The sequence below is a fragment of the Ovis aries genome, chromosome 2 (genome assembly GCF_016772045.2).
Source record: "Ovis aries strain OAR_USU_Benz2616 breed Rambouillet chromosome 2, ARS-UI_Ramb_v3.0, whole genome shotgun sequence".
NCBI classification, from domain to species: Eukaryota; Metazoa; Chordata; class Mammalia; order Artiodactyla; family Bovidae; genus Ovis; species Ovis aries.
In genome coordinates this window covers 60,551,616-60,569,250 of record NC_056055.1, presented here as the reverse complement: position 1 = coordinate 60,569,250, position 17,635 = coordinate 60,551,616, and the positions used below count along the sequence as shown (strand labels likewise).

Here is a 17,635-nt window from a genome sequence, read left to right as displayed (position 1 = left end):
CCCAGCATGAACCCAGTACCAGGTTTGCTTACCGCGCCACCCCTGGAGTTTGGAAGTGGCAGAGTGCATCACGGTTCCCAGGTGCTCTGCTGCACGCCCCACTTAGCGCACTCCCTCCTCACACACTGCACCCTCTGTCTACAGCTGAGCAAGTACCAACCTCGGAAGTAATTTCCTTCATTAGAAAAACAAGGTAGCTTTAAAAAAAAAAAAAAACCTTTGATAAGTTTATCAGTGGTCCTATTTCCTCCCACAAACGGATTCATTTGATGCACTGTCCCCTTTTTCCAGCTCTACCAAAAAGAAAGGGATTTTCTTTTATTGGCTTTTTAAATGACACCTCTCTGGCCAGAAGAGAAGATCTATGAATGAAATACACTTTCTGTCTTCTTGAGGCTCCCTGTGTTTTTCTTAGGGGCTTCTAGGGTTGACCATTGTGCCTCAAAATACCTGTAAATTTTTAAATAGTGGCTAAGCAAACAACCTAGATAGCATATTCAAAAGCAGAGACATTACTTTGCCGACTAAGGTCCGTCTAGAAGGCTATGGTTTTTCCAGTAGTCATGTATGGATGTGAGAGTTGGACTGTGAAGAAGGCTGAGCACTGAAGAATTGATGCTTTTGAACTGTGGTGTTGGAGAAGAGTCTTGAGAGTCCCTTGGACAGCAAGGAGATCCAACCAGTCCATTCTGAAGGAGATCAACCCAGGATTTCTTTGGAAGGAATGATGCTAAAGCTGAAACTCCAATCCTTTGGCCACCTCATGCAAAGAGTTGACTCATTGGAGAAGACTTTGATGCTGGGAGCGATTGGGGGCAGGAGGAGAAGGGGACGACTGAGGATGAGATGGCTGGATGGCATCACTGACTTGATGGACGTGACTCTGAGTGAACTCTGGGAGTTGGTGATGGACAGGGAGGCCTGGCGTGCTGCGATTCATGGGGCCGCAAAGAGTCGGACACAACTGAGCGACTGAACTGAACTGAACTGAAGCAAACAGAAAAATATCTATGCATAAAATACTAGAAGGATATGGATTAACATGTGAACAGGACTGTTTGGGATTATTTTTCATCTACTTTGGTTTTGTTCTTTCCAAATTACTTTAAAGAGAAAAATAAATATATAAAAATATTTATATACATATATTATAAAAAATAAAGGGAAAACTAAATGTTAGTTTTTAATAGTATGATCCATATACAAAGCATAGTCAAGTAACATGTGAATTGCAGCAATGTAGAGAAATGTGTTTTCTATAAGAACACAGAAAGCATTTGACCCTGTTGCTTAGATACCCATTTTCTAGAACTGTCTACTGGGTGACATGGGATTATGGTAATAGTCTCACTACTGAGTTATTCCATGAGTAATGTTTGTATATTAAATGCTATAAATTTTAGACATTTGTTTTTAAGAATCAATCTGTAGGCTATAAAAAACCTTAAAGGTGATTAAAAATTAGAAGGAAAAAAAACCACATTCCTCATTCAACATTCTAGCAACATATTAGGTAATGCCTAAGAGTGCTATTTAGAGAAAACATAGCACAGATAACCAAAAATACTAAATAATAATGTAACTAAGAAAAGTTGAGATGTTTGGTGAAGCAGCAATATAAATAAATAATTTTGCCAAATATTTCATTAGAGTTTAAAATTAATAAATGAAGCCATAGAAGCAAAAGTATGTTAGGATTCTCTTGTTTTGGTCCAAGAACTAAAATCAGAAGCACTTAAAATTTTAAAAAGGCTATTCCTGGGAGTTTGAGCTGAGGGTTGGGCAGGATAGTTGTACCCTTCTATTCAGGTATAATTCATTTTGCCACGTACTCCTACAACATATACAGTTACAGGACAACATTTAAGTTTATTGTGGAGTAGGTCTAGGAGGTCTGGGATTGATAGGCATATTGTTAGGTAAGGTGACTGTTTTGGTCCATAAAATACTTTTAAAAACCTCCAGGTTGTAAAATGTTGAGTAAAGAAAAAATGTGTCAGCCAGCCTAATAATTAAGAGGAATGTCCTCCAAACTTGCAGCACATGTATAGGCTACAGACTTATTACAGGCACAGAGAAAGCATTCTAGGCATCGGGAGGAGAAAAAAAGAGGGTACAGGGGCTATTTCTCCTGCTTTGAAGTTCTCCCAAGTCCACTGACCTCTGGGGGAAACTACATGTTTTGCATATGGCCTTGGGGAGTCATGACCTCTTTGCCTGACCACAGCCGTCTGTGTTTCCAGCCTGCAGGGGTCCCGGTGTGCCGTCACCTGTGAGGACGGATGGTACTTCAACGGCCAAGACTGTCAGCCCTGCCACCGCTTCTGCGCCACCTGTGCTGGTACCTCCTCCCCAGCTCTTATTTATTCCTCTAGCTCTGGTTTAGCTTTCATTTGTCTGTCCTTATCCATCAGTCATGCACACCCTCTTGGTATTTTTTTTTAATTAGACTTACTTTTCTAGCTTTACTGAGGCATAACTGATAAACATTATATACTTTAAGATGTATGTGTGATGCTTTGATATATATAATACAAGATAATTAACATATTCATCACCTCACATAGTTTGTGTGTGGTGAGAACACTTAAGATCAACTCTCTTAGCTGAATTGAGTATACAATACAGTATTAACTATAGTTACCATGGCGTACGTTAGATTTCCAGAACTTATTCATCCTGCATAACTGAAACTGTACCTCCTTTGCCTTCAAAAGAGGTTTGATGTTTTTTTGGCAAATGAGTTCAATCTAAAACTGAAGCCTTTTCCCCCCCAGAGAACATAAGGAAAAGTACAAATGTTACATTTCTCAAAATTGCAACCTATTAATGCCATTTTCACCAATTATGCAAAAAGCAGCCCACTGTGCAACCTTTTCTGAGGCTTTGTTTCTGTTTCCTGCATTTGTCTTGCTTTTAAGGAGCCGGTGCTGACGGGTGTATTAACTGCACAGGGGGCTACTTCATGGAGGAGCGGAGATGCGTGCAGAGCTGTAGTATCAGCTACTACTTTGACCACTCTTTAGAAAATGGATACAAATCCTGCAAAAAGTAAGTGGATCGCCCCCCATTTAAGCTCCAGTGTTTGGCAACTGGAATCCTTATTTCACTGCCTTCATAAACAATATGAAACATAAAATTACTAATGAAAAATAAGGTGCAAACATTTATACTTATCTGCAGCTTTAAAACCAGCTGATTTTTGTGTGTGTGCCTCAGGAGCACTTTAAAACCTCCAAAGTTGTATTTCTGTTTCAAGTGCATGCTCTCTCTTTAAAATCAGTCTACCTGCTAGGTTTTCTTTAATGTTGTCAATTAAAGCAATTCATTTAAGAAAATATTTCTGTGGCATCTTCAAAGGGAGAATTAAATTTAAGATGTTAAGAGATTGACAGTAAACACATCTTTTCCTGTGCCTGATGTGTGAAAGGATGATACATTGTACATTCTCCCCATAGATGTGACGCCAGCTGTTTGACGTGCAATGGTCCAGGGATCAAGAACTGTACGAGCTGTCCCAGTGGGTATCTCTTAGACTTAGGAATGTGTCAGATGGGGGCCATCTGCAAGGACGGTGAGTACAACTGCTTATTTTGAACTGAGAACCATGTGATCCTTCCATGTTAAGGTCTAATATATATTTCCACTTGAAAATATTAACTATCAGGCATGTCTCAGGTAAGACATGCTGATGTCTTGTTGGTGTTCCTTGAACTTATACCCTCAACGGGTTTAGTTTTCTGGTTGTTTTAACTGCAAAAAGAACTAAAGCATCCATTTACGAAGATGGCACTAGTTAGTTTTTCTTAATTAGTAGACCTTGTTCTTGAAAACTTTAGAGCTTTGGGTTCAGAACAAAATTCAGCAGAAAGTAAAGAGAATTCCCATATATCCTCTGACCACACTGACCAAACATACACACATACTCACTATCAGTATCCCTCACCAGAATGGTATGTTTGTTACAGTTGATGAACCAACACTGACAAATCATTGTCACCAAAATCTACAGTTTATATTAGAGTCCACTTTTGGTGTTCTATGAGTTTGGACAAATGTATAAAGACAAGTATCCACCACTGTATCCACCACAGCACCACACCACCACAAGTATCCATCATGCAGATCACCCTTCACTACCCTGAAAATCCTCCATGCTCTGCCTATCCCTTCCTTCTTCCCTCCCCCTGGAAACCACTAATTTTTTTTCACTGTCATCATAGATTTGACTTTTCCAGAGTGGCATATAGTTGGAATCATACAAACACTAACTAGAAAAGGCTACATATTGTATTGTTTTCCAGTCTTCCATCATATGTACTTTTTGCTAGATTTTTAAAATACCACATAGAGTTTTGTACCTTGCTTTCTGCTCTAAGCATTAGATAAATGCTATGCTATATTTTTACAAAATCTTCAGAAACTTCACTTTTAATAACAGCTGAACAGTCTGTCTTGTGGATATGCCACAGTTTACTGCCACTTTCCTCTCATTTGGATTGTTTGTAATTGTGATATGTAAATAACAATCAAAAGGCATCTGAATCTTTTATTAAGCCATGCTGCTGCTGCTGCTGCTAAGTCGCTTCAGTCGTGTCCGACTCTGTGCGACCTCAGAGATGGCAGCCCACCAGGCTCCCCCGTCCCTGGGATTCTCCAGGCAAGAACACTGGAGTGGGTTGCCATTGCCTTCTCCAATGCATGAAAGTGAAAAGTGAAAGGGAAGTCGCTCAGTCGTGTCCGACTCTTTGCAACCCCATGGACTGCAGCCCACCAGGCTCCTCCGTCCATGGGATTTTCCAGGCAAGAGTACTGGAGTGGGGTGCCATTGCCTTCTCCGATTAAGCTGTGATAGATAGGCATTTATCTAATGATAAAACAGTTACAGATTGGTTCTAATGCTAATATTGGTCTATTTTTCTTTTCATTGCACCAGTAGTTCTCAAGCAAAAGGCCAGGACCCCACACCTTCCCCCAAGATTCATTTAAATTGGTCTTGGGGTAAAGCACTGATAGCTTTAGAAGCTTCTGAAGTGTTTTCAATGTGCAGCCATTCCCTCTGATAATTTGGCAAATGCCAAGTTCTCTCATTTTCTAGCTTCCGCCATTTCCCTATCCATGAAATGAATGAGTTTAAATTATTCCAGCCCCAATATTTTACAAGCTTTGACTCTAGATATAATTTGTGCAGAGAGGACTCTTAAATTTGTGCCTAGACTTTATGCACATGTGCATCTCAACAATGTAGAAATAAATGTTTGAACCATCATTGTTCTAAACATCTTGGACTGTTAGGGAAATAGGAAAATAAAAAACGATGCATTTGGAACAGTTTTCCCTGATAAAATCATTTCCCTGGGTTTAATCTTTGTGTTCCTTTGAATGGTTCCTCTTCTGGAAATTTCACAAGAGGCAGAAGAGTGCTGTGGCTGGGAGAATGTAGATTCAGAAGTCAGAATGCATCATTCTTATCTAGACTCCAGACCTTGGACAGGTTATGAGGTTTTTTGGGGCCTCACTGCCCTCATCTATAAAAATAAAAAGGATAATACTATTGCCCTTATATGGTTATCTGATAACTTCCCATTAGGAATCTCAAACAACAAAGATATCTGAGCATGTGATGGCACCAATAGGGAAATCATTTATGCTCTCATATCCACAGAGCGTCTAAGTGACTTTGCATCTTCATAGCTCTTCTAATGTCTGATTGACCTGGCAGGGGGAGGCAGACCTGCTCAGGCTCTGCATTCAGACTTTTCATGGCCAGGGCTAATTCTCACCACACAACACTCAGGTAAGAAGACTGGGAGTGATAGCACCCCAGATACCATGTAAGTATTACTTTCTAGTTATCAGCCAGTGATCCTTACCCTCACGTTAAAAGCTGATCCCCCTCTATCTGAATATGATCAGAATTTTTCTTAGTTAGTAACTGAAAAACCAAGCAAGATTTTTAAGCCATTGACCCAAAAGATGCACTATGACTTGAAAGGTTCACCTTGTACTTGGTAACAGGCATTTCAAGGTTTATGATCTTTAACTGCTTTCCCTAAACCATGGTAAGCACGGGATCATTTATGCCAGTGGCACTTTGGTAAAAGTGGAGTGTCAGGATTGTGGGCAAAAGTGGAAAACGAAGAACCATGATTTGTGATGAGTCCCTTTTCAGGTAGGTTAAAGAATGAGATCATGGACGGCTCACTAGGCTTTTCAAATCACATGGCAATCACCATGTGCTGTTAGGGATGTGTTATTATTTTCTTTCAACTGTCATATTTCAGTGATTCTAAGACATACTTTTTTATTATATTTTAATAGCTCTGGAATCAGATGCATCTTATAATTCGTGGCAGCTTACAACTGCTTTGATCCACAGGTTGATGTGATGTAGCTGTCATCACCTGTGACTTAGTCACAGATCTATCTAGTCAACTGAGGCACATGATCACTCCTACTTATGTGGCATTTAATTGCACTTCAGAACGTTAACTATGTCTCAATATTCAAAGGAAGGGTTATTACTTAAGCCCAGAAAAGAAAATAGCATGTTATGCAAATACTTTAATAAGCATAAAACAAATATGCTAATTGACAAAAGGTTATTGTGTCACCATTTAATAAGAATTTTTCTTGGCAGTACTTAAAAAAGTGGTGTATCTGAAATCCAGTGTCTTAGACTCAATGAAATATAGTATAAATGACTGTATATGCTCTTCTGTAGGTAATTCCAGAAAGAAGAATCCTCGCTTGTATTATTATTGATTTCTAATTTATTCTTTTTATAATCTTTTTTTCTTTTCATAAATGGATACCAATCACATTTACCGCTGGACTGAAAAACAATGCTTCTTGAAAAACAATGCTGTTGACTGAAATCACTCTGGGTGGACCAAATTTTCCTCCTGTTGACTGCTCCTGAATGATCCCTTCCAATCCCCCCAATCTGCCTCTCTGGCCAATCACAACCTTCTTCCATGTGTGTCCATCATGCTGCTCTCGTCCTCAACTTCCCCTGTCTCTTGCTGAATTCCTGGAAAAGCAACGGAAGAGTCCTGGGCGGAAGGAGGCTTCTGTATGCTAGTGAAAAAGAACAATCTGTGCCAACGGAAGGTTCTTCAACAACTGTGCTGCAAAACATGTACATTCCAAGGCTGAGCTGCCATCCTAGATTTCTTTGTTCCTGTAGACTTATAGATTACTCCATATTATTATTAAAAAGAAAAAAAACAAGCAAAAAAAAAAAAAAAGCAAGCCACCTCTCTCTTTCTTGCTCTCTTTTTCTCTCTTGCTCCAATTTGTGCAGGGAGATGGTGAACTGTTTTGTCAGAACTTAAATGGAAAAAGAAATAAACCTACAACAAGCCTACCTTTTATAACTGGGTGTTTAGTGCTAAACAGCCAGAATCACAGAGACAGTATTGTATGACCAAAGCATCTGATGCCAAAATTTGACGTTAAAGTAATGATTTGATTTCCTGCCCTGTTTTTGAAGGTCCATTTTGTTTTTTTTCTTTTTTTTTTTCCCTTTTGCATTTACTTGCTTGCTTCCCCCTTTGAGACACCTAAAAATCCCTTTCAAAAACATCACAAGAGCAGACGTAGATCAAAATGAAACAGAAAGCTCTTGCATTCATCATTTTTCATGCTTGAGTCCACTGTTGGGGGAAATGGCAGAAAACTGGACCTAAGGGCATTAAGAACATCCCACAGAGTTGTGTTCAGTGTCATTTGTCTTGGTTTTTCACAGCTGGCCATTGATACTTTCCACACATAATTTACTTCATGCATTATGTGCTGGTTTTGGCATTATGCCCACTTGATAAGTCTGCTCCACTGGTTTCATCAGATAGACTTGCTGCTACTGGCTTTTCCATGGTAGATTCGGTTATTTTACATACAGCTGGTCAAATGGGATTGCTCTGCATAGTCAAACTGGTGATGGACAGAATGCAAAGATTCACAGAATAGCTGAGACTGATCCAGCTCCCCCCAAATCCAGAGTGTTCACTCGTAAACCCTGCACATGCTCTTGGTGCTATTCAGCCATTACCCCATAGCATTTTTTTAAGGCCATCAGAAATTCCATGTATTGTAGGGGAAAGTGTTTTGGATATGATGAAGGAAATTTCTTCCTAGAGTCAAAAGTTTCTAAAAGGTCCTGTATTTTTTAAGAAATGGAATTTATTTAAATAATATTTAAGCCTGTGCCCAAGTTGGCGGGATAACATTTTTCAATGGTGCTTATTAGAAGTGTTTTTTCATCTTATCATTTTAAGAAAATAAAACTGGAAATGGAATATGGGCAGCATGATTGTACCCTCCTGGTTCTGTTCCTTCCCCACTCCTCTGTCGCTCTATAACCATGCTGATACACCTGTCCACTGAATGTCAATGAGACCATCTGTTTTCCTGGAAATATACTCACTGGTTTTCTATGAGTCCCCAAACCCATCCTGGAATCTAGCAGACTGACTTATGTGAATACTCTTTGGATCAGTGGTCAGAAATGAGGAAGCTTGATAGATCTTTTTTTGAGTTTCTTTAAGAGAGCAGAGACTAATATCAAGTTTCTTCATGTTTCATATCAAAGCTCCATTGGTGACCTCATTTGCTTTCAGAGTGACCAGCCATCTTGTAGGCTTTAGGCTTCGGACAGCCTCACTTCCAAGATGAGAGGAGGAATGATATCAATATAGGTTATCCTGGGAAATGGATGCTAACTAAGGTCCCCATCCAAGAAGCAAGCTAGTAAAAAGGCCTAACTTGAAATTTTGTATTCCAAGACATCAAAGTTAACATTTAACCCAAGGTAAATAATGAGTACAAAGTCTAATGACCCTTTTAATAGCACTGCAGTGATCCTAAGTCATGTAATGATTCATATATAACTAGGGGATCAACTGATTTTGTTGGGTAATTTTTCCTCTTCATAACACTGCAGGCCTTTCTAACCTAAAGAAAGCAAGTTAGTGCTGGGTCTGGCATGTAGAGTCTTACATTTAAAGTCGTAGTCTCTTAAGTGGACAAAAGTAAGTGAGAGCCTGTCAAGTAGATGGTGAAACCAGATCTGCCTGCAGAAGAATCCATTTAACTGAACCCACCCATAATATTTGAGGCACAAAGTTACTATGAAGGGAAAAATAAAAATGATGTCTGTGTTCTTAGACAAATAACCATCAATCTGACAGTCAAAACCATTGGGGTCCACCAACATGTGTTCCATTTCTCACTGACCATGCAGACACACATTGTGGAAATACTGGTTTAACTACTAGTGGTTACTGCCTCGTTTATCTACAGAATATTATTAACTAGAACATAATGCTTTCAAAGTTTAAGTTAATGTTATATATTATGTATAAATATATATATTCATAATGAGATATATGTAATGGATAGTACAAAGTTTGGAGACTTAACAAATACTCTAACCTAGAGCCAGAAGTCCTATTTTCTGTTTTCTTTTGTCTTTTCATTAGTGATCCATTGTTAAATCCAAATTCACTTTTACTGAAAAATACTGTACATGTGTAAAATGTTCAGTTGTTTTTTTGTAAAATATAGTAGAATGGTTGTAATTGATACTGGCCAAAATCAATGTTATTCCATATTTTATTTTTTCTATTAAATTAACCTAAGTTCCTGTTTATTTGATCTGTTCATAACCATGTGCAAACATCTCTGAAAGGGTGAGGTCATGAGAAACTTCTGTTTCCATACAGAAGCTGAATATGGAAGAAAGGGGGGTGAATGGAGCATATCAATAAGATTGGGAAGAAAGGGTGAACAGAGATGGGAACTGAAAAAAGGAGAATGTAACATCAATAGAAGAAAGGAACAATTTAGGTTTGGTCATGAATGACTGTTAAATCCCATTTTTAGTAAGCAGGTTGTAAAAAAATCTACAAAAGCTTGGTGCAGTTGCTACTGCATTGTACAGGTGCAATGTCCAGTGAAAGAGCCATCTGGACCTGCTCTTTCCCTGGCTTCCCCCAGGGCATGGACTACTGCACACCTACCTGTGGGTGTATGAAAGGGTGGGGACCATGGTGCTGGGCACAAAGAGGTGGGGAGTGTGAAAGACGTTATAGAAGATGGCCTTATTCAGTTGGCTGATATCCTGTGCATCATTATCCCTGGCTGTATCATATCCCTGTGGCTGTATCCCTAGATGCCTAGAAGATGACTTTGTCTAAGACTAGTCTCTAGTACATGCTACAGGGTAGAACTGTATAGTTAGCAAATAAACAACCATGGATCATAGACCTTTGTGAACCCTGCTTGTGATGGTCACTAGCCCTGAAGGTTCAATGCCCTGCCTTTTGCAAAAAGAAATGAGAAATCAACAGAAGTGACACACATATTGAGCTCTGATTAGGTTTAAAGATTTGGGGATACAAAAAGGTATAAGAAAGAGCTTCTGTTGCCATGAAGTCCTATTACGGAGATAGGGAGAAACTAATTTTATTGACCACTTACTATGTGCTGTACAATATGGGAATACAGAGTGTTTGTGTGTGTGTGTGTAGATATATTGGGTTGGCCAAAAAGTTCATTCAAGTTTCCCCTAAGATGGTACAGAAAAACCTGAAAGAGCTTTTTGGCCAACCCAATAAATATACTCTTTTAAGTCTCACAAAAATTCTAGAACAGAAATACATGTAGTATCCTCTGTTTACAAATGAGAAAGCTGAGGCATATGGACTTGAAATAAATTCATTGGGATTGCAAAACCAGACTTAGAATAATAAAAATAAAATTCAACAGTAAGACCATTAATCCTAAGGAGTGACTTCTAAATCTCAGATGAGTAAGTTAAGTTCAGACAGGTAGAAATCCCTTTGAATTGGATTAGTCAGGTGTTTCTTAGAGCAGTTTAGACTGGTATTGGATCTTGGAGGATGGCAGAGGCTTAACTAAGCAGATGGAACTAAAGCAAGAGGAGCATCACCAGCAAATCTGCTGCCCAAGAGTTGTTCAGGGAAGCAAGTCAATTGTTCTAATGGTTTTAACTAATTACCCCATTGCTACAAAGAACAGTAATTCAAGATGTGATGGATCAGTCAAGAAGAATTGACATTTTTACATTTTCCATAAGATGGATAGTGTGCCCATTCTTTTCAATTTCCATACCCATGGGAGACCTTGGTATTCATTAATATCCATCCCTGGACTGATCAGCACTCTCTCATCTTTCAGCCAATATTAGAGCTCCATCATCATGCTACTCATCTCTTCTATCAGACTCCTCATTTCCACACAGCAATCTACTCTTCATTTTGAGGAATTTGCAAACTGAGTGCTTCACAGAGAAGGGAAAGTAACTGTTGTAGTAACTGCTAAGTTAAAATTTCTCCATCAAGTGATCAACACTATAGGCACATCTGAGTATGTAAGTATTTAACATCCCCTCATGTAGAAAAAAGATCATGCAGCTTAAATGTAAGTGGGTATGCATTCTTAACTGCTTTCATATGATCATTCAGCTTCACACAAGGGGCAGTGACAAACAGCAATTTGACAATCAGAGAAAACTGGAGGCAATTTTCTAATACAAAATGGGAGGGGAACACAGAGGCCAGCTGCAGTTCGACCTCACCTGTCCCAAGCTGGGCCTGGGCTCCAAACTCAGTATGTGTCAATGACAAGTATAAACCATTTCTCTTCCCTGGTTGATGTCCATTTCCAAAGTTATTTTTGTTAAAACCCATAAAATCTGAAATTATTGGCAGAATATTTTGGAGCCACTGACAAATTTAGCAAGGCATAGCTAAGATGGACTTAATTTCACTATGGCTCATGGAGCAATTTGGCAATAGTATTGGGGCTATAAACCATAAAACCATGTCTCCTCTTTATCATGAGAGGCAAAGATCTGGCCCAAAGTCAATTCTTGGGCAAGAAGGATACAGCTGTATAGCATCACTGAGTCTCCTAGGGCAAGTATGGGACCTGGGAACTCCAGCTGTTCCTTCCTACCTTCTTCCTATAAGAGACTTAGAAAGATGTTTAACTGTCTTATTGCTGAAGGATTTTCTTGCAAGATTTTTTTCTCTAAAGGGCCATTGTTGAGTCCCTCACCACAATAATTGTTGCAGCTCTTGGCTTTTTCCAGGTCAGATGTCAGGCAACAAAAGATATTTTGCATCTCCACTTCTAGAAATTTACAGAAACATTCCCTGAGGTCTGAATTTTAAGATACTTTTTAGAAAAGAATATACTACAGGAATACAGTGTTTTTAAGCCAGCAGAGTTTTACTACAATGGCATTATTTAATTTTGCCCCCACAAATATCAGAGCCACCTACAGAAACTAACTTTCTGTTGCAAAATTCACAACTATCAAGGATATGGATTAAAATCAAGCCCAGAACATCAAGTTTCTGTACAACACTGCCTCCCTTTTATGAGTGCCAAGGAGAAAACAAGTCCATATTACATACATTGCAAGACAGGGGTAAGAGCCTTTTCCCAAGTGTGGATAGAAAGCACACTATATTCCTGGACTTGGCTTTTTCTCCTTATTAATCCAAGTAAATTGCTTCCATAAACAAACTTTGAGTTTCTTTCTATATACCAAGCACTGAGGTCCTTCGTGCCCTCTTCAAGCTTATGGTCTAGTGGTAAACAAACCAAATTACATGGTTATAACATGAAGCTCCTGAAAGGCCTTTTAAAAAGCATCACAATATTGCTGGGAGTCAAAAAGAGCAAGCACACTCACTTTACTAATTAAGGGTTAAATGTACCATGGCTCACATGATAAGCTTTCCAAGGGCATCCAAAAATAACATGAAACATTCAAAACAGATTTGCCTTTAAAATGTGCAAAATCAAATGATATTTTAATTAAATATCTACAGAATGCAACATATCGAACTAGTCAACTGCAGCTCAACACTTAAGGAATCACATAATTTATGTGGGATAAAGGTGAATTTTAATGTTTGATATGATGTGGTACTCACAGAGACAGGAGAACCTAGGATCTGTTGGGTTTCTAATGTAACCCTGCAGAGGAGGGACAAATTCACTCCTCATGTAGGGGGAGGATATATTTACACATAATTCTGATGTCTTCCCTCAAGATTCCCACCTGTAGATCCAAATAGCTACCTGCCATTTCCCTTCAGATGGCTAACAGGCATCTCAAAATTAACATGTCCAAAATAGACTTTAGACTTGCTAATCCCCTAAACATTATCACAGATTGTCTCCCATCTCAGCATATGGTATTAAAATACATCTAAAACTCCATCCATCCACCAGTTGCTCAAACCTAAACCCTAGGATTTCTCTTTTTGCTACCCTCAAACCCAATCCATTGGCAAGATCCCACTGACCTCTATGATATATCCTAAGTGACTTCTCCCCACTCTGTAGCTGTAATTCTGGATCAAAACACCATCCTCTCTACCCTAAACTCTGCCAGAGCCTCCTAATCAGGCTCTCTGCTTCTCCCCCCATCCATGCTCCACGCAGATGGCAGAGTGCTATTATAAACACAAAATCTGATTTCGCCTCTCCCTATTCACTCAGAATAAAATCTGAACTCCTTACCTGAGACCTTTCTGATACCTTGTCATGCTCTCTTGTTCATATTCTAATCATACCATTCTTTTTGTTCTCCAAACAAAACTAGCATATGTGTGCCTCCAGAACCCTGCTCTTCACATGGCTGATATCTTCTCATCCTACAGATCTTAGTTCAAAAACAGCTCTCTCAGAAGCAGCTCCTTCTACCATTCACCCCACACCTGCCCACCTTTTTGGTCTAGCACCACAAACATGCCATTCTACAGTTCATTGGCTTGTTCATTGTCAGTCTCTCCCTCAGCACCACAGGAGCTGAGGTTTTTCCATCTTGTCCACAGTGGACAAGATGTCTAACACAGTGCCTTGGACAGTGTCTAACACAGTGCCTTGCTTAGTAAATATTTGTGGAATGAATGAATAAGAAGACTTCAGAGAGAAGTTTCATTAGACATGAGTCTTGAAAGATAAACAGGAATTTGTAAGTCAAAGAAGGTGAGGATGTCGGAGAAGGATTCTTGAGAGACAGAACTGGTACAAAGGGACAAAACCATCAGAGGGCTTGTGGACTAAGAGGCAGAGAGTGGGCAAGGTGAGCAAGTGAAGGAAGGGAATGGGAAGACCCCAGAGTTCAACTCACAAAGGGCCTAGAATGGGCTACTGCCCTCTTCAACCTCTTTATTTTTTGAATCATCAGCCTTTCTTTTCAGAGAGGCTAACTGACTTACTTAAGGACCCCATGAAGTCAACTTGTGGCTTCCTGCCAACAAATGCATGAAGCATTCGTTCAGGCAGAATGCTGAGAAGGCTGTATTTGCTTCAGTACCCAAGGGATTGATGGCTGCATTGAGCCAACTAACTCAAAGGACAGGGTACTAAGCAGAGCTCAACTATCAGATTCGTTCACATGAGAGGAGGCAGCCCATAGCTTCTCTTCACTGGGATGTCCATGACTAGAGCAAGAAATCTGGCAAAGCCTGTTTGCAAGACTAGGGGACAATGACTGGCTCATAATCTTCTTTTCCTTCTAAAAGAAAACCCTTTGTCCTCTAAACTGTCATTACCAGAGAAGAGTAAAAGGAAAGAATTAATAATATGTGAGGAACTACCCTTCAGAACAACAGAACAACAGAAAGAGTAACTCCCATATATGGAATGCTACCTATGTACTAAGCACTGTGCTCAATTCTTTATATGAGCTATCTCATTCAATATTGCCAATAGCCTGATTTTATTCTCTCTACAAATAAGAATGCAGATGAGGTAAATGCTTTAAGCACCCTAGTGGTTAAATAGAAGATCTGGGATTAATTTAAATCCAGATGATCTGATATCAAAGTCTCCAAGAAAAATATAAGAGCCAAGGAAGTTGTCTGTTGAAACAAGCTCAGGCTGTGATCATGATGCTTACATCAGGATTACATAGGTCACCTGACAATGTCTGGTCCAAGGTCCATGCTGTCTCTTGTGACTAGAGCAATCTCTACCCAGGACTACTGAGCACGGCCACATAGTGTTTTGTGGGATCAAGCTAGGAGTGTATTTCAATATCACTGTGAGAATTAGTAGGGACCAATGGGCCATGTGGGCAAAGGAGATCAGATAGGACCTAAAGGAAAAGGAAATGAGGCAGTGACTAATAAGAAATGAGCACGTGATGTCCCTTTCATGCTAATTTCTCCTTGTCCTGGAAGTCATCATTTGCATTCTCTAGCCTCAAAGAAATGAAGAAGAAACAACAGAGATACAGGGAACACAGAACATTAGAGTGCTGAAAACCATCACGAAATACAAATTTAAAGAGCTCCTTTGACAAATCCATTAAAAAAAATTCTTTCCAGGTGAGATTCAACAGCATTTTCTTGACACAAATCCATAACTGTTGCAACATAATAAAATCTAAACTATCAAGAAAATGTAAGTTTTATTATGTACAAAAATGTAATCTTTAACTGACTTGTATCATTAGAAGCTAGGAGAGATAAGAAAGCCTTCCTCAGCGATCAATGCAAAGAAATAGTGAAAACAATAGAATGGGAAAGACTAGAGATCTCTTCCAAGAAAATTAGAGATCCAAAGGGAACTTTTCATGCAAAGATGGGCACAGTAAAGGACAGAAATGGTATGGACCTAACAGAAGCAGAAGATATTCAGAAGAGGTGGCAAGAATACACAGAAGAACTATACAAAAAAGATCTTCACAACTCAGATAATCACGATGGTGTGATCACTCACCTAGAGCCAGACATCCTGGAATGTGAAGTCAAGTGGGCCTTTGGAAGCATCACTACAAACAAAGCTAATGGAGGTGATGGAATTCCAGCTGAGCTATTTCAAATCCTGAAAGATGATCCTGTGAAAGTGCTGCACTCCATATGCTAGCAAATTTGGAAAACTCAGCAGTGGCCACAGGACTGGAAAAGGTCAGTTTTCATTCCAATCCCAAAGAAAGGCAATGCCAAAGAATTTTCAAACTACCACACAATTGCACTCATCTCATATGCTAGCAAAGTAATGCTCAAAATTCTCCAAGCCAGGCTTCAACAGTACATGAACCATGAACTGCCAGATGTTCAAGTTGGATTTAGAAAAGGCAGAGGAACCAGAGACCAAATTGCCAACATCCACTGGATCATCGAAAAAGCAAGAGAGTTCAAGAAAAATACCTTCTGCTTTATTGACTATGCCAAAGCCTTGGACTGTGTGGATCACAACAAACTGTGGAAAATTCTGAAAGAGATGGGAATACCAGAGCACCTGACCTGCCTCCTGAGAAATCTATATGCAGGTCAGGAAACAACAGTTAGAACTGGACATGGAAAAACAGATTTGTTCCAAATTGGTAACGGAGTACATCAAGGCTGTATAGTCTTCCTGCTTATTTAACTTATATGCAGAGTACATCATGAGAAACGCTGGACTGGATGAAGCACTAGCTGGAATCAAGACTGCCAGGAGAAATATCAATAACCTCAGATATGCAGATGACACCACCCTTATGACAGAAATTGAAGAACTAAAGAGCCTCTTGATGAAAGTGAAAAAGGAGAGTGAAAACGTTGGCTTAAAACTCAACATTCAGAAAACTAAGATCATGGCATCTGGTCCCATCACTTCATGGAAAATAGATGGGGAAAACAGTGGAAACAGTGACAGACTTTATATTTGGGGGCTCCAAAATCACTGCAGCCATGAAATTAAAAGACGTTTGCTCCTTGGAAGAAAAGTTATGACCAACCTAGATAGCACATTAAATAGCAGAGACATAACTTTGCCAACATAGGTCCGTCTAGTCAAAGCTACGGTTTTTCCAGCAGTCGTGAATGGACGTGAGAGTTGGACTATAAAGAAAGCTGAGCACTGAAGAACTGATGTTTTTGAACTGTGGCTTTGGAGAAGACTCTTGAGAGTCCCTTGGACTCCAAGGAGATCCAACCAGTCCATCCTAAAGGAAATTAGTCCTGAATATTCATTGGAAGGACTAATGCTGAAGCTGAAACTCCAATACTTTGGCCACCTGATGCAAAGAACCGACTCACTGGAAAAGACCCTGATGCTGGGAAAGATTGAAAGTGGGAGAAGGGGATGGTAGAGGATAAGATGGCATCACTGACTCAATGGACATGAGTTTGAGTAAACTCCAGGAGCTGGTGATGGACAGGGAGGCCTGGTGTGCTGCAGTCCATGGGGTCACAAAGAGTCAGACATGACTGAGTGACTGAACAGAACTGAACAGAATCATCTTGATCATCTTCCCTTGAGCAGTCCCATATCTGATCTGTCAGCAAATCAAGACAGTTCTACCTCAAAAATATCTGTTAGATCCATTTTCTGTCCTTCACCTGCCACCATCCTTGTCAACAACACCTTGGGTCAAGCTGCTTCCCATCTCCTTACTGAACGCATCCCTTATATCCATGCCCCATATGTCCTCATCTTCTTCCTCTAATCTCTACACAGAATAGATTATGCTGGAGTGCTATTTCTCTAAATTCAAAGCTCATATGAGATAACTGTTTAAACCCCTTGTGGCTTCCCATTTCACCTAAGATAAAGCTGAAATTCCTTTCCATGTTAATCAGGCTACTGTCAATCTGAC

The 17,635-nt window shown here is 39.6% G+C and overlaps 1 protein-coding gene across 6 annotated transcripts in view; it reads left to right on the top strand.

The window, feature by feature from the left end:
* The window catches only part of PCSK5 (proprotein convertase subtilisin/kexin type 5), a 507,422-nt gene that overhangs the window by 348,201 nt on the left and 141,586 nt on the right, over positions 1-17,635 (top strand). For 5 of the 6 annotated variants that reach the window (XM_060409352.1, XM_042243336.2, XM_042243335.2 and 2 more), the window contains 3 exons: positions 2,244-2,341; positions 2,922-3,051; positions 3,459-3,574. In XM_060409352.1, coding sequence (XP_060265335.1) covers positions 2,244-2,341; positions 2,922-3,051; positions 3,459-3,574 — 344 coding nt within the window. Of the gene's footprint in view, positions 1-2,243; positions 2,342-2,921; positions 3,052-3,458; positions 3,575-7,042; positions 9,653-17,635 lie in introns of those variants that run through there. The other variant, XM_004004300.6, reaches the window with a different exon arrangement.